This window comes from Typopeltis vanoorti, chromosome 22 (genome assembly GCF_054136105.1).
Source record: "Typopeltis vanoorti isolate ZY-2024b chromosome 22, IOZ_Tvanoo_1.0, whole genome shotgun sequence".
Classification (NCBI taxonomy): domain Eukaryota; kingdom Metazoa; phylum Arthropoda; class Arachnida; order Uropygi; family Thelyphonidae; genus Typopeltis; species Typopeltis vanoorti.
In genome coordinates, this window is record NC_143570.1 from 28,956,301 (window position 1) to 28,981,889 (window position 25,589).

The 25,589-nt window shown below is 36.7% G+C and overlaps 1 protein-coding gene across 3 annotated transcripts in view; it reads right to left on the reverse strand.

Moving 5' to 3' along the window:
• The window catches only part of LOC150094266 (WD and tetratricopeptide repeats protein 1-like), a 447,781-nt gene that overhangs the window by 85,155 nt on the left and 337,037 nt on the right, over positions 1-25,589 (reverse strand). For all 3 annotated transcript variants that reach the window (XM_090412278.1, XM_090412277.1, XM_090412279.1), the window contains exon 13: positions 13,413-13,509. In XM_090412278.1, the coding sequence (XP_090268404.1) occupies positions 13,413-13,509 (97 nt within the window). The remainder of the gene's footprint in view (positions 1-13,412; positions 13,510-25,589) is intronic.

Consider the following 25,589-nt stretch of genomic DNA (forward strand, 5'->3'; position numbering starts at 1 on the left):
AGTTTATAAGACCACATGGCCTGGGAGAAAGAAATAGAAGAGGAGAGAGATTAGCTGAATTTGCTGCAGCTGAACAACTCTTTATCATGAACACTTTTTTTCAACAAATGCCCAGGAAGAAGATGGACTTGACAATCACCGAATGGAGAGACAAAAAATGAAATTGACTACATTTTAACAGACTGTAAAAGACTGGTACAAAATGTTGGTACAATAGGCGAAACATGCTTCAACATAGATTCTGATCACAGACTCCTCAGAGCCATTAAAAGAATTGACCACAAAAAAGAAGAACATATCAGGGCAACATCAAACCACAAAAGACAACCCAAACAAATAGACTACCACAAATTCAGGAAGTACATAGAAGAGACTGAATGGACTATTAAGAACTGTTACATAAATGATGACTATATTGACTTTATTAATAAATTCAACGAGTGCAAGAAAAAATTAGAAATTCCTGTGAAAGACTTTCACCTCAAACTATAGAACTACTGAAAGAGAGAAAAGAACTGAAGAAAATTTTCTAGAATACAAAATTATCTGTAAATTACTAAGGAAAAGAATCCCAGAAGATTACAAAGCTTTCAGGATACAAAAACTAGCCTGAAAAAAATAGAGAAAGACTTAAATTTTAAACAGTCAATTCCATCTGCTTTACAGGATCAAAATGGAGAAAAACATATACTGATAGAAAAAAGACAGAAGAAATTGTACAGAATTTTTATAATGATCTCTATGCAATTAAGTGCCAATTTTCAGAACCTATCATTCCAAAACAAGGAATATACCAGATATACTTCCAGAAGAAATAGAACATGCCCTTAAGAAAATGGGTAAGGGTAAAGCCCCAGGACTTGATCATGTTAAGGCTGAAGAAATACAACAAGATGGACCAATTATTTTCAAAGCGTTGACTGCCAGATTCATGTGCTACTTCAAAGAAAGATTCCAGAAGACCTCAAAAACCATACTTCTATTCAAAAAAGGGAACAAGGAAGACATAAGAAACTATTGTCCAATCTGTCTACTCTCTTACATATATAAAATCATGAACAGAGTAATACTGAACAGAATCCGAAACGCTCTTGAAGACAACTCCAGTAGAAAGCAGGTAGGATTCAGAAGGTTTCTCCACAACAGATCATATCCAGGTCATTTCACAACTAACAGAAAAATGCAGAGAATACCGAATCCCTCTATGTTTACTCTTTATTGATTTCAAAAAAGCATTTGATACCATAGAACACAATGCAGTCATCAGTGCTTTACTGGAAATAAATGTGGACCCTATTTACATCCACATGATAAACGAAATTAACAAAAATCAGACCACACAAATAACCCTATTTGATCAACCTATAAATATAGATAGAAAGAGAGGGGTCTGTCAAGGTGGTGTGATCTCTCCAAATCTATTACTAGCACTTTAGAATACATTCTGAAAAAAATAGACCTAAAAGAAGGAATAAATAGATGGTGAAAAACTACAAATCATTATGCTTGCTGATGACCTAGTACTGATATCCCACAACCCAAAAGACCTAGAAGAAATGGGTGAAAAAATATACACAAACAGCAGTAAGATAGGCTTAGAAATGAATCTAGAAAAAACAAAATGGATCAAAAACATCTACACAAGTGACAGTCACCTATGTATTGATAACATCCCTATAGAACAAGTTGACTCCTACAATTACTTAGGACAAACAATAAAAATGAATAATGATTTATCTGAAGAACTAGCAAAAAGAAAGAAAGTTGTATGGCTATCATTCAACAGACTAAAAGAAACATTTACTGATCCAAATCTTGACATCTCTGCGAATGCAAAACTATTTGATAGTAACATACTTCCATTACTCACATATGGATCAGAAACATGGAACATGACAAGAAAAGAAGAAGAAGAAACTCTCAGAATAACTCAGCATGCAATAGAACGCAGGATTTGTAACATCAGCAAAATGGAACATGTTAGAAACACGGAATTAAGAAAGAGATCAGGCATAAAAGATGTGGTAACTGCAGTATATGAAAGCAAGATGAGATGGGCAAGTCACATAGCCAGACTCAGGGAAAACAGATGGACATATAGAATACTCAACTGGCAACCAAGAATAAAAAGAAAAGCAGGAAGACCACCTACAAGAAAGATCCACTAGTGAAATCTATGGGTATAACATGGATGAGAGAAGCTCAAGATCGAGATCGTTGGAGGCATCTTTGTGACCTGTACTCATGGAGAAATCCTGAGTGAAACACAGGTCCATCAAGGTAATATGGCATAATGGATTTACTCGGCTGAGAGACATATTTTTTAAAAAGATTAAATGACTGAAAAGCCGAGAAATAAAAAGTAAAAAATACTGATTTAATTCAGCATGACTACTTTCATCTTCAAGATTTCTTTTCGGGTGCACAAGAGAGAACAACCAACAAAAAATTGTGAAAGAATAAAAAAGTCTAAACATCAAAGCGTTAGCGTATGAACATTTGAAGCTGTTCACTGTATCTTCTCATTGTTGGGCATGTGCATGTGTTCAAAATCTCGTGAACGCCAAAGCTGGATGGCAGCACAATGGCAGTCTGAGAAATTATAACTGAGGTTGTTGTTAAGATGTATTTGATTAAGGATGATTTCTTTAGATTCTACAATTCTTCTTTCTAGTTCATCATAGCAACAAAAGATATTTTCAGATTTGTCCCATAAAACTGAATGAACAAGATTTTCCTCATTAGTAGTGGCCTTACAAGAAGACTTGAATAAATTGAGTGATTGGGCAAGGAAATGGGGGATGCGAGTTCAATGTTGCAAAATGTAAGGTTTTAAAATTTGGAAAACAAAGATGGGATGCAGAATTTATGCTTGGTGAGGATATATTGTTGGAGGTGGAGGAAATAAGAGATCTGGGGGTGATAGTGGATAAGGATCTAAAATTTAGGGGACACATAGTCAAAATTGTGAAGACAACACAAAGGTTTCTGGGAATGATGCGGAGGACACTGACATGTAGAAGTAGGGAGATACTTGTTCCAATGTATAAGGCTTTGATTAGGCCACACATGGACTATTGTGCCCAGATTTGGTCACCTGGTTTTCAGAAGGATGAAGAGATGTTGGAAAGGGTCCAAAGACGACTGACTAAGGTAGTTTCTGACCTCTGGAATGTTGAGTATGAGGAAAAATTGAGAAGATGTAATTTGCAGAGTCTTGTGGACAGGAGGAATAGGGGAGATATGACCTACAAGTTTGGTAAGGGGTTGTTATAGGATCAATGTTGGAGTAGTTCTACAAAAAATAGTGGAGATCAGGGGGAGAACCAGAGATCATCCCTGGAAACTAAGGAGGGTGTGAGAGGCAGGTTTTTTTCATGCAGAGTTGTAAATGATTGGAATGCCTTGCCTGAGAGTGTGGTGTCTGCAAGGAGTTGGAGTGTGTTTAAGACATGGTATGATGAGCTGTGTGTGTGATAAAGGGACCTCCCAGATGAGTCTGACTCTATGAGGTCTTGGAGATGATAATAATAATAATTAGTGTTAGCAGAATTCAGAAGATGGTTCAATAGAGCATTACCTCTTGTCTGCCATATGTGATGTCTCTTTTATGTTCTTTCGATGGATTTTTCTTCGTCTGGCCAAAATAAGGTTTATCGCAGTTGCACCAAATTCAGTAAACACTGGAATATTTAAGGTTCTCATGTCTTTGTTTGGGCCTACTTAGCAAGGAACGGAATTTCAGAAGAGGAGTGGATGAAGTCCGGATGTTTAATTAAGAACTTTGGCCAATTTTGGCAAAACAAAGCTGATATATAGTAGGGAAATGTGGCCTTTTTCACTATTTGTATCTTCAGTATGGTAAGGAGGAGAAACAAATTAAAATTAATTAGAAAATTCGAAACTCTAAAACAAAAACAAGAAAAATCATTGATATCTAAGTTCGAACTCTGTCCTGAGAAGACTGTTATTAACAAATCCAGTTACAACCTTTCCAGTGCTGAAAAGGATATTCTTAATAAGGGCTTTAATTTCGTGTTGTCACCAAAATCCATCCTAAAGGAGCTTTTACTTACTAAAATTGAAAAGGCTACTTCTTTCCTTCCTATTCAAGAAGCTAATTTACTCGGTATGGAATCTATTTTTCTTATCAACAATGCAAAACCTCCTGCAGACAACATTTCTCTAACAGAACGTCAAGCAATTAAAAAACTACAAAAAAACAAAGATATAATAATCCTTCCTGCTGATAAAGGTAACACCATTTCATTCTGAATACTGAAGATTATAACAACAAAATATTCCAATTATTGCAAACAGATACTTGAGTCTTGATAGAGATCCAACTCATAAACTCCATAACCATACAAACAACCTTCTTAGAACAACTACAGAGTTTCCCAGAAATATCTGACTATCCCTTTGTTCACTTCATCCTTTAATCCCTAGATTATATGGATTACCAAAAATCCATGAAGAAAACACTCCACTAAGACTAATTGTAAAAGGCATTGATTCGCCCACTTATAAGCTCTCAAAGTATTTAGCAAAATCACCTAAAATGTTTTTTTGGCTCGTCCTCTTCTTATATCAAAAATTCTGTTGATTTTATTTCAAGTGTAAAAAACATAAATATTAAAGAAGAAAAAATTATGGCTAGTTTTGATGTCATCTCCCTATTCAAATGTACCTACAGAGGAAGTTCTTATGCTGCTGAAAGATAAATTATCAAAAAAAGTTATGTCTTTATTAACTCACTGCATTAATTCTTGCTATTTTCAGTTTAAAATATTATTTACAAATAAAAATCTGGTTTAACCATGGGTAACCTGTTATTGCCCATACTGGCAAACATATATCAGAAATTAAGTTAAGGGGACAATAAATCCCTCATAAATCCCCTTAACTTAATTTATGTTGCTGAAAAAAAATAGCCTCTTGGCTCTTTATTGTATATATCTGGAATCTTTTGAAGAAAAAGCTATCTCCTCCTTTCCTATGAAGCCAAAAATGTGGAAATGACATATTACTATTACTATTATTACAGGCAACTCCAGGGAGTCATTAGACTCATCGAGGGAGGCCCCAAATCATATTCATCACAACTATCTGACATTCATACAGTATCTATCATACCTCACCTTAAACTCATTCACCGTCACAGCATCCACCACAGACTCAGGGAGCGCATTCCACTCATTCACCACTCTAAAAGTAAAGAACCCAGCTCTAACACCTTTACTAACCACACTTTTGCCCAGTTTCCATGGATGTCCCCTAGTCCTCCCACAACCAGCCCTGTTCTCAAAAATATCTTCTGAATTAATGTTATAGAAACTCTTCAGTAATTTGAATGTCTCAATCATATCTCCCCTCCTCCGCCTATCAAATAATTTTTGCAACCCACAAATCCTCAACCTGTTCTCATACGGTACATTCCACAGACCTGCTATCATCTTGGTCACTCGCCTCTGGATCCTCTCCACCTCCTCCCCATCAAGAAGAAACCTAGGTGACCAAATCTGAGCACAGTAGTCTAGATGGGGTCTTATCAAGGCTCAATAGAGAGGAACAATAACCTGCTTGTCAATGTATTTTTCAGCAACCAAGTGATTTGATGAGCTATTTTGGTCACTTTTGCAATGTGTCCCCTAAATTTCAATTCCTTATCCACCAACACTCCTAAATCTCGTGCCTCATCAATTTCCTGGAGCAGGGTTCCACCAATGCAGTAAACTGCCGCCAATCTTTTCATCCCAAAATGCATAACCTTACATTTCGCCACATTAAACTGACATCCATTCTCCTTAGCCCAGACCTCCAATCTATCCAAATCATCCTGCAAAATTTTGACGTCATCTGCATTCACTATTGCCCTACCCAACTTCGCATCATCCGCAAACAAATGTACTGTTCCTCTCAGATCATTTCCTATATCATTTATGAACAAATTAAACAGCAGTGGTCCAAGAACAGATCCTTGTGGCACACCACTAGTCACAAGCCGTCTTGTGGACTCTACTCCCGAGTAAACCACTCTCTGATATCTCTCCGTCAACCACCCTCCTATCCATCTCACCAACCCTATGTCCATTCCCATATGCTGCAATTTACTGATTAGAATTCCATGTGGAATCCTGTCAAAGGCCTTGGCAAGGTCCAGTAGAATCACCGTAAACCCATTACCCTTATCCAGTTCAGCCGTCACTGTGTTATAATACGTGTAAAGTTACTGAGGCATGACCTACCCTTCACAAAAACATGCTGTCCCCGATACAGTATCCCATTTTCTTCTATCCAATCTTGTATTTTCCTCTTGACTATTTTCTCTAAGACCTTGACAATGATTCCTGATATGCTAATCGGTCGGTAATTTACAACAGCAGTCTTGGAACCACCTTTATGCAGTGGAACTATTTTCCCCTCTTTCCACCCGCTCGGGACTAACCCAGACCCGAGACTCAAATTAAACAAAATGGTCAAGGGTACTGACAATTCTTTAGCTGCTTCTCGTACAACACGAGCTGGTATACCATCCAATCCCACAGATGTATTGACATTGAGGTTATGCAATAGACTACTCACCTCCACTTCATTAACCACAATTCCCGTATAATCTACTGGTTTATTCGTTTCTGCAATGTCACCACCTGGATGATATACTTTTGCAAAGTGCTCACTCAGTAACTCAACTATCTCAACTGATTCAGTTACCTCCCTACCATCGGCATTCTTTAAAATCAATCTGCCATGTACATTTTTCCTTCTACTTGCTACATATCTAAAAAACTGTTCTTTCGTAATCCTTTTTTGCTTTTCTTACCACACTCGTCACCCTTCTGGCCTGCGCTTTATACCGTTCATGTGCCTGCCGGTCACCCTTCTCCTTAAATTCCCTCCATAGTTGTTTCTTTTTTTGCAACTCAAGCTTAATGGTGTTATTCATCCATTTAACCCCTACTTGATTTATTATTCGGACTCTAGGTATACAGTCAGCCATTGCTTCATGCAAGCACTTCTTAACTACCTCCCATGCACTATCAACTTCTAGTCCTTGCAGATGTACATGCCATGGCACCGAACCAATCAAACTCCTAAGCTTGTCATACTTTCCCGCCCGATAATTCCACATGTACCCTGTCTTAATTGAAAATTCTACACCTTTAGCCACCTCCCAAGTTAAGACCCTATGATCACTCTCACCGATTGGTGGCAATGTGGTCATATTTGTTACAGCCAAATCCTCAGATGTAATTACTAGGTCAAGCACTCTATGACCCCTAGTATTTTCCATTACATGCTGTCGCAGATAGTTATCCCTTAATAACCGCATAAAATCCAGTTCCTTCCTCCCGTGTGTCCTCTCCTCACTCCAATCAATGCGACCATAGTTGAAATCTCCCATAATAATCACCCTCCTTCCACCCATTTCTTCTATTTGCTTGTGCATACTGTCACCACCATCTTTTCCATCACCTGGTCTATAGCAGCACCCAATTGTATATTTAGTTCTGCTAGCCACAATCTCACACCAAATGGCCTCAAATGTGCTCTTTTCTCTATCCTGCAATTCAACTTCTATTCTCCTTGGCTGGAGCTCATCAGCTATCATCGACAATACTCCTCCCCCCATTTTATTCTCTCTGTCATTCCTGAACACACTATACCCATCACATTCAATCCCACTAGTTATATCATCTACAGTCAGCCATGTTTCACTAATACCTATAACCTGTGGTCTGGAAGTGCCAACCATGGCCCAAAACTCTTCCTTCTTGTTCCTAATACTCCTAGTATTAGTGTACATGAATTTAAGACCCCCATTAGCCCCTACCCCACCTTGATACCTTATATTGACTATCCCACTCAGATTTGTTGTCCTTATTTGCTCTGGCATATTATATTCATTCTTACATTCAACTGCCTCCATAAGGACTGTATCTCTACTCCACCCCCCTAACAAATCTAGTTTCCCTGAATTTGCACATCCACTACATTCAGCAACACTTTCTCAAGTCTTCTTACACCGTAACCATTCAAATGCAAGCCATCCATCTTATATAGATCCTTTCGCCCATCAAACTCACTCCACACATCCACAAATTCCACACCACTCGTCATACATAACCCACGCATAAAGTCATTTGCAATTATAGCCCTCCTTTTAAACATTTCACTGTCATACCGTGGCAAAAGACTAATCATTCTAACTCTCTCACTCTTTTCTTTTGCTACCTCAAACAATTCATTCAGGTCTTCTATCATTTCCATTTTATCTCCTTTCAAATCATTCGTACCTGCCACAACAATCATTTCTTTCACCCTTTCCTTTTGCTCTCTAATAGACGCAGTTACGTCCTTTATGGTCGCACCAGGTTGGTACGATTTTGTCAAATCCTCTACTAACACACCTCGTACTAACGAGTCTCCATACAGCACTCTATCCTTCATTTTGTTCATGTTCACATTCATACGTCTATTTTTCCTGTCATACCTTTTATTATTGGTTGGTTCATTCAGTCTACTTTTGTTCATGCACTCTAGCTGCTGTTTTGCTCTTTCTATCGCACTATTCAACAATGCGATCTCACTCAATGCATCTATCTCATCTTTTTTGTTCTCTGAGAAACCATTTATACTATCATTCACACTTTCTACATTCACACTCTCACAATTTTAATGTACAACCTTGCCGTTTCTTGTCATATCCCTGTTTCCTTCATTCTGAAGGTTGACAAAAATATCACACTCACGATCCGAAATACACTTCAATTCTGCATTCTCCCTACATTTTCTACACACACATTCAAACCTTTATCATCATCTAACCACACTCCGACCGCACTCCGCAAAGCGTACATTTCACAGCTAGTACACTGACTCATTTCTTTTATGCTACCGTTCTTTGATAACAATGGCGAACCTTCATTACTGGCCGCCATTTTCCTACGCACAGGTGCCATATTTATCTGTAACGTGTTTTGTCAAATTAAACGTTATAACACACCAAAAATAGACGCACTAAAATACGCAAGGCAAACAAAACAAAACTACACAATATTAAGTAATTTGTATCGATAACTGAAAATGATACTTATCTTATCTGGAGCTTGCACGAACACTACTCATTACGAATTCATCTAGCGGCGACTTCCGACATAGATTATGTTATAAAACACTTTAGTACACTAACCACGTTAATAAAGCTCTAATAATATACCAAAATTAAACACTTAAGTCCATTAAATTGAATCCAAAACACCAATAAATCAACAAAAAACACAAATCTCTCAGGAGCTCTCCGATAGCACGACCGTTCACCAGCTAGCCTCGACACCAATATCCATATAGATGACATCTTTTTAATTTGGACTCACGATCCTGAATCTCTAAAGAACTTCCTTGACCACCTCAACCGAAATATCAAATTTACTGGAATTAGAGGTTGATGGCTCTCTCCCATTCCTGGATGTCAGACTCACTTGCATTTCTGAGAAATTAAAAATCTCAATTTACAGAAAACCAACTCATACCAACAGATATCTCCATGCACAGTCCCATCACTATCCACCTCAAAAACTTGGTATTATCTTTATGCTCGGTAAACGTGCTCACTCACTCCCGTATGAAGAGGAAGATATTAACAAAGAGTTTCATTTTCTTCTTACTACTATTTAACAAAATGGTTATTCAAAGCAAACAATTAATAAGTTACTTTTCAATCCACCTCCTCGCCATACTGAAGATAAAAATAGTGAAAAAGGCCACAATTCCCTACCATATATCAGCTCTGTTTTGCCAAAACTGGCCAAAGTTCTTAAGAAATACAACATCCGGACTTCATTCACTCCTCTTCTGAAACTCCGTTCCTTGCTAAGTAGGTCCAAATAAAGACACGACAACCTTAAATATCCTGGTGTTTACTGAATTTGGTGCAACTGCAATAAACCTTATTTTGGCCAGGTGGAGAAATCCATCGAATCACGTCTTGAAGAACATAAAAGAGACGTCACATATGGCAGAACAAGAGCTAGTGTTCTGTTGAACCATGTTGTGAATTCTGCTAACACTAATGAGGAAAACCCTCGTTCATCCAGTTTTATGGGACAAATCTGAAAATATCTTTTGCTGCTATGATGAACTAGAAATAAGACTTGAGGAATCTAAAGAAATCATCCTTAATTAAATACATCTTAACAACAGCAACAATAACCTCAGTTATAATTTCTCAGAGTGCCAGTGTGCTGCCATCCAGCTTTGGCATGCTCGAGATTTTGAACGCATGTGCAAGCCCAACAATGAGGAGATACAGAGAACAGCCTTCAAATGTTCATACACTAATGATTTGATGTTTAGACTTTTTTATTCTTTCACAATTTTCTGGTGGTTGTTCTCTCTAATTGTGCACCTGAAGAAGTCTTCTTGAAGATGAAACTAGTCATGCTGAATTAAAACAGCATTTTACTTTTCATCTCTCGGCATTCAGTCATTTAATTTTTTTTAAAAATAATATATATATATATATATTATATATATATATATATATATATATGTTACTACACCTGCCATGGAGTCAGCAAACTCATCATAGTGGGTTCATTCAACTGACAACATATTTATCATACTGAATTTTAAAATCCTTAACATAATGTCGGAATGTATTATGTCTTAACATAATGCATTCCGTTCACTGACAATTCTCCATGTAAAAACTCTACTCCTTGTACTTTTTTTTTGTAATCCTCCCCCCCCAATTCAGATTAATCCGATAAATTGCCTCATTAACAGAAACATCTCTATTGTATGCCTTCACATCAACTCTTTTCCTTATATCCACCAAACTCTGCAATCCACATTTCTTCAACCTCTCTCCATAGCCAGTATCCAAGAGTCTAGAGACAATTGACTATAGTCTTAATCAATTGTCTCTAGACCATCTTCAATGTTTCCACATCACAATGAAAACCAGGTGACCAAATCTGAGCACAAAAGCCCAAACGTGGTCCGACCAGTTCTTTATACAGTGGCACAACCACCTGTATATCTGAACAGATTAGAGTACTTCTTATCAAGCTGGCACTAGGATGTGCAGTCCCTTATGCATATTGCAACACTTGCAATATGCTCTTTAAACTTCGGTCTACTGTTAATTATCACTCCCAAATCTCAGCCTTATATTTCTGCACTCCATGATGAAACACCTTGCACTCTTTAATATGAAAACTACAACCCCACTTATTTATCCAAGTCAAAAGTCTATTCAAATCTTCCTGAAGGGAATTAACATCAAAAGTGCTACTAATAATTCTCCCCAACTTTGCATCATCAGAAGATTCTCAGTCAGTTCACATGATATACCATTTACAAGTAAGTTGTAAATGGTATATCATATTACCCTCCTTTTTTTTTGATACACTGCTCCATTATACACAACCTGCTGGTATTGTTCACAGAGCAATCTACAATCCATCTTACCAAATACTATATATTCTTATCTTCTGCAGCTTGTACATCAACTTATCATATGGTAATCTATCAAACGCTTTTGCAAAATCCAAGAATATCACAGTATATGATTCTCCCTTTTCTAACACACTTGTTACCTTATCATAAAAAGGAGAATCATATACAATCATATGCATGTAAGTCTTGCTAAAACAAGACTTACATGCTGACAATCATAAAGAATACTATAATCAGCCCAATACTGTATTCCATTTCTAGCCAATCTCTCCAACACCATGACTACAACAGCAGGTCTCTAATGGGAAAATTCTGTCTTATAACCATGCTAGTTTCATACAAGTGGTAAGAAGGCAAAATAGTACCACTCTTTTGCCTTCTTACCACTTGTATGAATTTCAACCTAAACATTATATCAACAATACTTCCAATGGACTTTTTTACAATAATCTTCTTTAACTATTAATATAAGCACTGATTTAATTTATTTTTTAAGTATTTAAAAGAAGCAAATCTCTTTTCTCAGATCGGCACTTACTCCTAGCATTTCTTGGCATAACAGCATTGCTTCTTTCCTTGTCTTCCAAAAATATTGTTACTATAAGTTATAAATCTGCTCACTATGCAATACTACTTTCACTTTTTTGATGGTGCACCTAAGACCTCTCTAAAAATTCTTGATACTGTTCAGAAAAGAGCAGTTTGGCTAAGTGACAACCTCTTTCACAAACTCCCTCTAGTCACTGTCTCACAGATGGTCAGTCTCCACATCTCTTCTACCAATAGTTCTAGTTATAAAGTTCAGCAGAACTGGCATTTACCATGCCCCCATTTCTTCTAAACCTATAATAACATGAGCAATAGTTATTCAAAATCCTTTTACAGTTGAATTGCTGACTCATTGCCTACTTTAATTTCATCTACCTTGATTTTGTGAAATAGCATTCTTCATGTAATATTACTCAAAGAATACAATCAACAGCTTTTCAAAAAGAATATCAACAGATTTATAATAGTTTTGTGGCCTCTGGTATGTGAGAGAATTAAAAAAGTCAAAATCAGTTGAAATTTTAATATCAAATGATTCTGGCGTGAACCCTTTTCCAATCTACTCAGTAAATACTCTTAAAAATAATTACACCAAGTGGCAACTTGCAAACATATTTGTACGTTTTATAGTTCATTAAAATCTCATTTTTTTAAATTTAATTTAATTTTATATATATATATATATCTTCATCTTCCTTTTTCCCTCTTTTACCTTGCGGTGTCCAGGGTTTATTAATCATCATCGGCCTTAAACCATTCATAGGATAAGGTGGTCAGCCCTACGCCCCATATATATATATATATATATATATTTTTTTTTTTTTTACATTCTAAAATGGCTTTTATCAGGAGCGTGATAAAAGCTATTTCGAATAAATTAGACCAATGATCAAAATTCAAATATTTCTGGTATAATTTAAATAACAGAAAATGTCAGCATATTCTTATTGCATACGAGCCTCTTAACAAAATTAGACTCATTACTTGATACAAATAATAAACCTTCTGTGATTTAAATGTTGCTAAGTCTGTCAATTAAATAGTTTTCAGATTATTATTTTTTTGGGGTAGGAGGGTAAAAAATACAAATGCTTCTAAATGAAAAACAGTTTCTACTGCTCGAGTTGCAACAACTTAGTTTCAGAAAAAAGTTATTCTTGCACAATTAAATTTAAACATCATAAAACAATTTCGTTAACATATCAGTTTTTATATACAAAGTGTTTTATCCAAATGTGAAATATTATTTAGGAAGAATTTTCCAAGTCTGGGAGTGAATGCAAAACATCTGATAAAATAATTTTTAAAAAAATTAAAAATTTCACACTGAACTCAAAGTAATATATTGCAAATTGTACCAGTTAGATTTATGCAAAAGCTCTCTCATAATGATTATTTACCATTTTCTGTACACGAGTAAATAGCTGCTTTAATATCTCTATCTAAAGCCTCACATGCATGACTTGTTGCATGATCAGGGAACTTTGACTTGAATACCTAATTAAATGAGAATAAAACTTTATTTAGATTCTTCACAAAGCCAAACTAGATTCTATCAGTTAAAAAAGAAATATTTTGATTACATTTTTTTTTGATTACAACAAAATTACATGATAACCACAATGATAAACTTTGATGTAAGTATAGATATTTCTTACTGAAAATAACTACATCATCCGTGTATGGAAACAACAAGTAAATCAAAGAACAGGAATATAAGGTAATACAATAATCGTTTTACCAATTAAAAATGGTTGCTGCATCTGAGAAATGAATATTAATACATAATATTAAAACTATTTTTTGCTGATTACATAAAATGAGAATCTCCTAAACTTTTGGGGGGAGAGAGAGAGAGAGAGATTGTTCCAATTCAGGTAAAGCTGATGTAAAAGGGCTCTGCTACTTTATTTCAAAAGGCATTCATTTAAAACTGCTTCTATGGAGAAGACGAGCTTCATCACACAGGATACTGTATTTGTTACTAAATAGCTTAAGGAAATTACAATGTATACTAGGATATACATTAAAATAAATTTTAATACACTTCCAATATTTCAGCAACGTCATATTGCCATTTTCACAGGAACTTAAAAGCAAGACATGTGCACGCAAGCACAACAAACAGTAAATGAGGACGAAGCAGGAAGCTATTCTTTCTCCTAAAAGTCCTGATGGTGTCCCCTAGCGGGCAACATTGGTATTCTTGGGAGATTGGACTGACGGTCTTCTGATGTAGGTTTCCCAAATTTGGGGCAGTCTATGCACCCAAATTTGTTGAGGTTTGGATTTTTTCTTAGGGCTGAGGCTGATTCCATGAAAAGCCTTTCGTATTTGAATTTACTACGGTGTATTATAATGGCTTTTTTCCGCCGTATTCTATGGTGGGTATCCAGCGCATGGTCTGCAAGACCAGAGTGGCTGTATTGGTGGAACCGGATGTAGTCCTTGTGTTCTGAAATTCTGATATTAGCTGTCCTGCCTGCTTGGCCAAAGTAGGACAACTTACAGCTGCAAGGGACCTGGTATACACCAGGTAAGCCAGGGGGGGGGAGGTTGGTCTTTAGCAGAGCGGATAAGGGATGCCAATTTTTTATATGGTCTGTAACAAGAAGTTAAGTCATGTATTTTTAGGATTTTTGTCATTTTTTTCTGAGGTGCCTCAGATATAAGGTATGGTGATGGATTTAGAGTAATCCTTGTGAGGAGGAGGGTTGTGGTTTATTGGTTTCAATATTTTTCGGATTTTTTTTTTTTTTGGGGGGGGGTAGCCATTGGCTGAGAAAGTGGTTTAGTTCTGTGGTTAGGGCATTATCATTTGAACAGATAAGTTTAGCCCTGTTGTGTAGTGTCTTAATGACTCCATATTGTTGCAAGGGGAAGGGGGGGGGGATTGTTGGTGAATGTATCTGCCTGTATGGGTGGGTTTTCTATAGACTGAGAAAACCAAGGTTCCATCAGGCTGGCAGGTGACTAGTGTGTCTAAGAAAGGAAGTCAGTTGTTTTTTTTTCTTCTTCCAGGGTGAATTTGATTCTGGGGTGTTGGTTGTTTAAGTGTGTTAAGAAGGAGAGGAGTGAATCGGAGCCATGTGGCCAAATAGCGAAGCTATATGGTTGGTTTTTGTGGGGCAGGGTTTAAGGTTTTCTCTTCAAAAGTCTCCATATAAAAATTGGCCAAGGTTGGGGAGAGTGGAGAACCCATGCCTGTCCCCTCTATTTGTTTGTAGAATTTTCCTTGCCAAACAAAATAGCCTGAGTTCATTGTGAACTGAAATAGTGCTATGATATTGGGAGGAAATTTAGCTTGGATTAGCTCTAAGGATTCTTTGAGTGGGACAGTTGTGAATAAGGAGGAGACATCAAAACTGACCATTACATCAGTGTGTTTGAATGTAAGGTTTTCTATGCTGGCTTTGAAGTGGGCTGAGTTTTTTGTGTGTGAAGGTGTGTTGCCAGTATAGTGTGTGAGAGCTTTGGCCAAATGTTTAGCAAGTTTGTAAGTGGGGGGAATCAATGCCTTCACACATAAAAAGCTCTGCCCACTTCAAAGCCAGCATAGAAAATCTTACACTCAAACACACTGATGTAATGGTCAGTTTTGATGTCTCCTCCTTATTCACAAATGTCCTACTCAAAGAATCCTTAGAGCTAATCTAAGCTAAATTTCCTCCTGATATTACAGCCCGATTTCAGTTCACAATGAACTCAGGCAATTTTGTTTGGCAAGGAAAATTCAACAAACAAATAGAGGGGACAGCCATGGGTTCTCCACTCTCCCTACCCTTGGCCAACTTTTATATATTATATAAAGACTTTTGAAGAGAAAGCCTCTATGCCCCACAAAAACCAACCATATGGCTTTGCTTTGTTAATGATGTGTTCGCTATGTGGCCACATGGCTCTGATGCACTCCTCTCCTTCCTAACACACATAAACAATCAACACCCCAGAATCAATTTCACCCTGGAAGAAGGAAAAAAACAACCGACTTCCTTTCTTAGACAGACACTAGTCACCCGCCAGCCTGATGGAACCTTGGTTTTCTCAGTCTATAGAAAACCCACGTATACAGGCAGATACATTCACCAACACCCCCCCCCCCCCTTCACAACAATATGGAGTCATTAAGACACTACACAACAGGGCTAAACTTATCTGTTCAAATGACAATGCCCTAACCACAGAACTAAACCACATTCTCAGCCAATGGCTACCCCCCACAAAAAAATCCAAAAAATATTGAAACCAATAAACCACAACCTCCCTCCCCCTCACAACAAGGATTACTCTAAATCCATCACCATACCCTATATCTGAGGCACCTTGGAAAAAATTAGTGGGTTTTTTCACAATACATTGTACAACAAGAATCTGGACTGTACTCAACTTGCTGATGCTGTTGGCAAGGATAAAGATAAGTCTGTTTCACGACGAAGGAAAGAATGTCATCGTCTAGAAATAAACGGAAGAAGTCTAGAATGTTGCTGTGTCAAAGTTTTCAGTAATTGCTGGTTTACTTAAGAATGAAAACTGTGGACAAGTTGTTGTCCACAGTTTTTAGTGACAATCACTCATTTTCTGCATGAAGACATGTCTAAACTACAGGCAAAAATCACTATCTTCAGGGCTAGGAAAACTTCCCTCATCTTCATCATCAGTAGAGTAAGAGCACTTGAAAGGCAAAGGCTCCAACTTTTCTGCATCTCCTGAACTTTTCTTTTTATACCACTCATGTTACTCTTTTTGATATTTGCCATCTCAGAAATGGATTGTGTTTTTGATATGCTTGCTAATGTTCCTTTCTGCTCAAGTAACAGGCTGTATGCTAACAAAGATTACTGAGAAAGAGAGGAAAGAAACATGCCCCAATAGGCACACTAAAAATCCCAAGCAACAGCCAAATGCACGCAAAATTTGTTTTGTTTTTCATCTTTTTGATTGATCAGCAGATATTCGAAACATTTTATTCTGATATTGATTTTGTAGGATGACACTGTTTTTTAACATTAATTTCCCCAATTACCCAATATCACATAATTTACTCAATTATAATAATCAGGAAATAATATAAATAAGAAATGAAAAAAATATACAAAATTTGCTAATTTATAATTGTGTGTGTGATAATTTTTGGGGGAGGTGTTAGTTGTCAAAGGTGAAACAATTTTAATTCTATTATGAATATTTTGGAAATGAAATTTCACTTTTGATGCATGTACCTAAACGTGTTTTGAATGATAAGTTATAGGGAAAGTATCGTTACTTCAAAACTGGTGCATACATATCTAAATTAGCAACAAAAATATGTATATACAGTTTACTTCATAACAACCATTTATTTCAATTTGTAATGAGAGATTCATGGAAACCAAGAAGTTAAAGTGCAAAGAAGTACTACAGATTACGTTACAAACACTATATATCATGTGATAGATTATATTCAAGATTAATGTATATGAGTAGTTTTCTATAAAGCAAAATCATAAAAGTGCAAACCCTCACACAATCTGTGAAGTAATCTTCGAACTAAGATTATGAACAAAACATAAAGAAAACTTAATTTGGAACAGATGTGGGCTGTATTTTTTTTAAAATGTGGATTTTCATTAATTTATAGAATAATTGTTTGACAAAAATAATTACCTTGAATCAAGTTCTGAGAGAATAAAATGTATTGGCAACTAAGATAATTAACAAAAACAAAAAAATTTATATTGACATTGGTTTTCCAAGGTGATACAATATTTAAGCGAAGAAATCATGAAAGATTCTCTTATTTTGCAGTGGTGTTAAAACCTATAATTATACGATAAAAGAAGTACAAAAAATAAACATAACAGTAAGTATTTAGTCTAATATAACTAAGATTCCAGTTACTAAGCAAATGTCAAGCAACTGCGTTTTTTGCAATAGGTAACTGAACATAGCTACATATACGAGGTAATCTCGTTAAGCGTTCTTGTCAGTGTGAAGGATTATCGCACCTTCTAATTGACATGACAGTCAAATTGTACTTCTTATCCATGTTCTTTCAACAAGTAGTGTGAATCATATCCAGGATATCCTGGGTATATATATACATCCTGGCCAGTAGGGAGGTTAATGAATCCTTGGACTTCCTGCAGGAGACTGCATAATAATAACAACAGTACTTGGGCTAAGGACTAGATAACTTAGCAATCCTAAAATAGTAACATTGCAGGTTTGGTCAGTAGGTAAAAGAGAAAAAGTTTCATTCACTCTTATTGGGACTACACTAACAAAAACCTCCACTCTTTTTATCTAAAACCAATAAAATAAATCTAGCAAACTCAAAATTATGAAGTATAGGAAAATTCCACTAACACCGGCTGCTAGGTATACTGTCCAATCTTATCAGACAAGCTACTTTGAAGTAATGGATTGCCAATAAAAAATTAAATTTTTAAAACTGATTAAACACATCATTCACTGTGTGAATAAATATAATGATCCTGATGCTGGTGCAAATTACAGTTGCATATACACTGAGTTAGCTTTGCATTAGGAATTCTCCCCCCCCACCAATTTACATATTTGGAACGATAATAAAGTACCACCTGATATCAACATCATGTGTGGCTACTATAAATGGACACGCCAATCCTAAGTAGATAATCAGTAAATGTTTGCCATTTAATGGGGAAATGTGGTGATGTAAGCTGCCTCCAGCTATTTGCCTGTAAGCAGGCAGATAGCTGAAGGCAGAGAGGGCTGATGTCAGTATTTTGGAAACAGCCGTACTTATTGGTTGCTCCCATACTACTGTATCAAGGATGTACTAGGACTGGATTAACCATGAACAGAAATCCAGAAGAAGGGCTAACAGTGGTTAGCCACATGGGGTTGATCTTAGAGGTGAATGTTGGGTGTCACGAATAGTATCTCAGCAATAATCACACAGCTTGCCCACCAATATAACAGCAGGGCAGGTCAATCCATTTTCACATGCACCATACACTGTACCTTGCTTCACCTGGAGTTCCACAGCTGGAGACCAACAAAAGGTACCCATGATGACAGTCAGGCATCGCAAACAATGGCATGTGCATGGGCCAAGGAATGTTAGCAATGGACCCTCAGCAGATGGAAGAAGGTCATCAGGAGTGATGAGCCCCATTTCCTACTGCACCATGATTGGGTTTGCATTTAGCATAAACAGCATGAAGCCATATTCCCCTGGTTGCACAGTTAGAGTTCAACAGGCCAGTGGAGGTACTGTTATGATCTGGGGAGCTTTTTCCTAGCATGCCCTATGTCCGTTGGTTATTATCTCACAAACACTGAATGGTGAATGCTACAGGGACCTGTTAGCCGACCTTTTCCATCCATATCTGCAAGAGGTCTACCCCGACCACTGCCATCTTTCAACAGGACAATGCACCTTGTCATCAGGCTCATACAACTACCAAGTGGATGGAGGAACATTACAACAAATTTGCCACATTGCCTTGATCCCCAAACTCCCTTGACTGTAACCCAATTGAGCATGTGGGATATGCTAGAACTGCTGATGCTCCTCCATGGAATAAGCATGACTGATGAAGTTGCTGTAGTGGACACAGGTTGAGTTACACATGGAGGATGTTCAACACCTCGTAGAATCTGTTCCCTAGGCATCTGTGAGCCATGATTGCACAGAGAGATGGACCAATGCGTTATTAGGTGGGTGTTCCTAATACAAAGCTAACTCAGTGTGTGTGTGTGTGTGTGTATATATATGGTTGTTTGAAGTAATCAAATAGCAATATGCATACTGCTTTTTTCCTTAATAATTCAGGAATTACAGTTGTTTGGTATACCTTTTGAATATTTATTATATTGGCTTATTTAAATTAAATCCAAGAAGAATATTAATTAAACATTTGATTTTTAATCATTAAATAAATTTCTTTAATTACTCTTCTATAATATAACAAAAGATTTAAATCATTTTATTTAAATCTTTTGTTATATAGATTTATGTATATTTAAATCTTATATCATAAGATTTATACCAGAATTTATGTTGAGAGAGCAGGCTTAGGAAATATAGAAACTCTCTTCAAAGAAGTGGATATTTTTTTCTTTTGTAGCATCCAATGAAAACAAAACACTACAAATGTTAACAGAAACATGTTAGCTGTACAACTTGAGAAATCCATGTGATGCATCTATCAGCTGTCTGGTTTATGTATATTAGAAATGAAGATGATGACAGAGAAATAGGAAAAAATAAATAAATAAGAAGGAAACTACTTGATTTAAAGAAAAAAAAAACAAAAAATTCTATTACCCCCCACACACTAGCGGCAGCAAGGGCTATAGCAAATAAATGCAATGTGTGGGCAGGGGTCAGGAGCAGAGTAATAGCCTTTTTGAAATATTTCATAAGAGGCTGCCCTACAGAATTGAAGTGGATATTTCAATTAGGAGCACCATGCTCAGTGAGTGTGCAGTTTGGCTATAAAGAGATGTTGAGCAGCCTTCGCTCAAGTTTTTGTAGATCTAGCAGAAATGGGAGGAATAATGGATGTTAGTTCTGCTGAACAATGGCCATGGAAATGTCCGTTGAAGGCACATAATGCAGAAACTGGTCTTCTATGGGAAATCAGCTAAAGAGAATCTGTAGGAGATGTGTCAATCAGCTGCACTGCATTTATCTGAACTGCATCAAGAATTTTTAGGCACACCACCCCAAAGATGACAGCAGTAGTCCAAGTTTTGCTGGATTTGAGATTTATACAGAATAAGTAACTAATCAGAAATACCATCTTGAGTGGTAAAAAGATGCCAAGTTTTTTGGAATCTAATGATGATATATGGTTATGATTATGACAGGAAAGGTTCGAGTAAGAGTCAGTGTCCGAGAAAAGAGAGATTTGCTCTCGACTGTTGAGCTGAGCATCATTAAAAGTAAATGGAGAAGATCTGAGGTCTTTTTTGCAGGAAAACAAGCAAAACTGTATTTTGGAAGCATTGAGGGTCAATAGGTGATGTTGAAAACAATGTGAATTGTTTTCACCCCAATCAAGGACACTGAAGAGATCAGTGTTCAGTGCACAGATGATCTTGAAGCTTCAGATGTTTGGGTGCTACAAGTTTTGTTTTTTTTATGTTACTCACTATGAGTAGATTTGCTTGAATGTTACACAACAGGTCTTAACTCATATACATTTTTTTTTTTAAATACTAGATGTTTTTCCTCTACATGTTTCGTTGTCTATATGGTGAACAACAGTATCAGAAATTGCTTAACATAAATTCAAAAACTGACAAAAAATTAAATGTTTTCCAACAGCAGTTAATATCTATAAGTTGAAAAGCATGGAATGATAGTTTAATCACAAGTATCATCAGGAACATCAAGTGTGTAGTCTCTACATTGTGTAAACTGTATTTGCTGATTGCTGGTATACGAGAGATATTTAATGTTACATATGTTAATTAATTACTTCCAGATGTCATGAAGAGGCCTTGATTTCTATTTAGTGTGCTTTTGAGCAAATGACCTAGGAGGACTCCTTGAACAACCTGTCAAAGTAATGCTTTTCTAAGTAGGGCAAGGAGGATGCCAATTTACCATGTGATGTTCTTTGAGGATATGCACGATGACTTCATTTTTTTCTTCCCTTTCAACATTGCCTAGATGTTCTCTGTTGCAGATTTCGAAACTTCTCCTAGTCTGACCTATATATATCTTTTCACAAGAATACAGAGTCTTGTATACACTTGGATATTTATAACATGGAACTTTGTCTTTAGGGGGAGAGCAGAAAGCTTTGTAAGGTGTTAACTGGTTCGAAGGATGGTCTGACGTTGACTACCTTTAATATTTTGGTTATTTTTCTTGCTGCATTACCAACGCATGGAAAGGATACTATGCCTTTGAAATTTCTGGGTTATCACGGGATGGTTTGTCAGAAAATAAAAGTTTCTTTAGTAGTTTTTTGAGTATCCATTTTGGAGGAACTGATTATATAAGATTTGAAGTTCTTGTTTTTGTTTGATTTCGTCATTCTTTAGTATTTTTAAAGCTCTCATGATATTAAACTATCATTCCAGTCTTTTCGACTTATAGATATTAACTGCAGTTAGAAAACATCTAATTTTTTGTGGTTTTTTTACTTATGTCAAAGCAACCTCCTGATGATGCTGTTAGCCTCAAACTCAGTGAAACATATAGAGGAAATACATCTAGTATAAATTAAAAATACCCCTTGAGGGTAAATGGCAGGAATTTGATGATGATGATGATGATATACAAGTTAAAACCTGGTATGTTATCATTCAATACAAGTCTTGTTATATGAGTAGGATGAGTAGAGAGTGCAGTCATCAACAAAACGATCAATAGGGTTTGCTGTTAATGAGAACAGATCATTTATATTAATCAGGAAGAGGCAGGTGAAATGACAAATTCCAAAGGGACGCTTGCAATAACATGAAAATCCAAAGAGAGAACACCTTCCAACATTATATGTAGTAATCTATCTGAGATAAAACTGGCAATCCAATTGCAAAGGGAGAAAGGCAGCCCATATATGATGGTAATTTCTTGAGAAGCCCTCAATGCCAGATCCTATCAAATGTCTTGGATAAGTCAAGTGGAACAGCACGGGTTTCACCAAATCTTTCCTTGGCATGAGTTCAGAGGTGGGTGATAGTGGTCAGGAGATCTGGTCACTAATTAGCTGACAGTTCTCCAAGTGTCAAAGAATTTGACTGCTGATAACTTTCACCATCACTTTGGATAAAACTGGAATGCAATAGGTTGAGAGCTTGATAGCAGATAGATATTTCTCACCTTTTTTTTTTAAGATATGGTTGTAGATTGGACTTGCTTCTATGCTGAAGATAGATGTCAGCTCAGTATAATATAGGTATAGAAATAGATATATAAAGAAAAAGTGTTAGTTCGGAAGCACATCTCAAGTACAACAGGTGGGGGTTCCATCAGGACAGCTGCCTTTTTGGTATCCAGATTTTTCAAGATTCTTTTGATATCTTTCTGGTGGAGGGTCACAGGATGCATGCAGTACAATGTTCTAGGCAAAGGAGGAGATAATTTGCCTTGGTCATCTAAGGAGGGGATTAGAAGAGAAGAATGAAGACAGGATGTCAGTCTTGTCTTTAGGTGATCATATAATGCTATCATTTGAGTGAGAAAGAGAAGGAACCACAAATGGACAAAAGTTGCACCCAACAGCTCCGGTGAGGGACCAGAAAGCAAGACAGGAGGTTGCATGGGCAGTAAGATTTCTGTATTATCAGCTTGACTAAATTGGCTTGGTGATTTTAGACTAGCAATTTTAAGAAGTTATCAGCAACCTAGAACTCTGCAATGAACTTTATCCATTGCAGGAAACAAAAATTATATAGTGAAGATTACAGGTGAACTTTTAGCGGAAAGTTAATTGTTTCAGGAGTAAGTTCTGATGGTTTATTGTTCTTGTAGAATGCATGCTTTTCAATAAATATGAGTTATTTTGTTAAAGGAAAATTTTTATAACAATTATTATTTTTACTGAAGAAAACATGCAGAGAGCTGTTTTACTAGTGTTGCATCATTTATCCAAGCTTTAATTGCCCATGAATATCATTATTATTATAAGGGTATCTACATGGAACCAGAACACTCATTGCAGAGACCCATTATTCACACAATATCAATTATACCTCTCACACTCATTCACTGTCAAAGCACATCTACCCCTGGCAACCCATTCACCACCCTCCAAGCAAAAAAATCTATGCCTAACCACACAGACTTACATTTCCAGGGGATAATTCCTCATTCTTTCCCTTCCTGCCATGTACTGAAAAAAGTCTTCAGTGTCAATCCTATAAAACTCCATTACTAACTTACAATATACTTCTATCATCTATTCTCTTTTTAGGTAGTGCAATGTAGCCTTGTTAAGGGCCTTATAAAAGGGAATAATAACCTTCCTATCCCTGCCAGTTGGTGTAGTCTTCAATAACCTGATGTGCTGCTTTGGCTAATTTTGCAATATGCCATCTATTCAACTCCCAAGTCTTGTCAATTTCCAGCAGTTCAGTTCCACATAGTACATTATATAGTATACCATCACGGTACACTTGACCACATTAAACTGGCAGCTGTTTACCACTGCCGATATTGCCAATCTCTTTAATTCATCCTGCAGAATCTCTACATGACTTTGATTATCAATCTTTCTTGTTTTGCATCATTAGCAAAACAACTGAATATTTCCCATCAAATTATTTCCTATATCACTGATACAGAAATTAAACAACAGAGGATCAAGGGTTGAATCCTGAAATACATCACTCATCACCTATCTTCTCCTGGACTCAGCTTCTTCGTAAACCACTTTTGATATATGTCCATCAGCCACCCTCTAACCAGCTTCATATCCATCTCCATTTGCTCCAATTTATGCAACAGAGTTCAATGTGGAATCCTGTGCTTTTGCAAAGTCCAGTAGTATCACAGAGTAGTCATTTCCATTGTCACTTTATTATAAAGAGTAAGCAAAATTCTAAGGCAAGACCTCTCCTTCACAAAACCATGTTGTCCCTTATAAAGTATCATATTTCCGTATACTCAATCCTGAATTCTGTCTTTTACCAACTTCTCCACTCCCAAGAGCTTTGGCCTTCTATCATGTAGGTCACTCTTCTTGCCTGTGCCAAAAAGGCACAGGCAAGAAGAGTAACCTAGTGGCAAGAAGAGTCTTCTTGCCACTGCTCATGGGCATGCTTTCACCTTTTATTTATACTCACTCCATAACTTGTTCTTTTTCTGCAACTTCTGCTTAACGATTGTATTCATCCATCTAAATCCTACCTGATTTATCCTCTTGATTCTGTATACACAATCTGTGATACTACTTTCTTCAAACACCACTTGATTACCTCCCATGCACCACCACCATCTCTCTCCTTCCAAATTCTTATGCCATGGTACTGCTGAAAGCTGACTCCAGATCTTGTCATACTTAGTTTTTAATTCCATATATACCGCTTCTTTACAGAAAATTATGCATATGTGACAATCTTCTAGGTCAAAACTATATGATCACTTTCCCCAAGTGGAGGCAGCATACCTAGATTGGCTACTGTTAAGCTTTCTGATGTGACTACATTCAACACTCTTGAACTTTATGTACTTTCCATTACATGCTGCCTCAGGTAATTATCTTGTAAAAGCTGAATATATTCCATTTCTTTTTCACAGTGCCCATTCCTCCTCCCATCTGCAATCTACATTCTTCCTTATACCCCCTGGATTATAGCAGCAACTAGTTATATATTTCTGCCTGTCGACCTCTATTTCATACCAGATGGCCTCAAATGAACTGCCTTCTGCATATTCTCCTGATGTCCTTATACTATTTTATCATCCTCAGTCAACCAAGTCTCGCTAATGCCTATAACTTTTGGCCAAGGTGAGCTAATCAATGCCCCAAACTCTACTCTCTTATTCTGAATACTTCTGGCATTAGTAAACATAAATGGCAATACTTCTTCATCCTACAACCTCCCTTGCATTTTGTGTTGATTAGCCCACTAAAGATAAGAAGATGGGAACT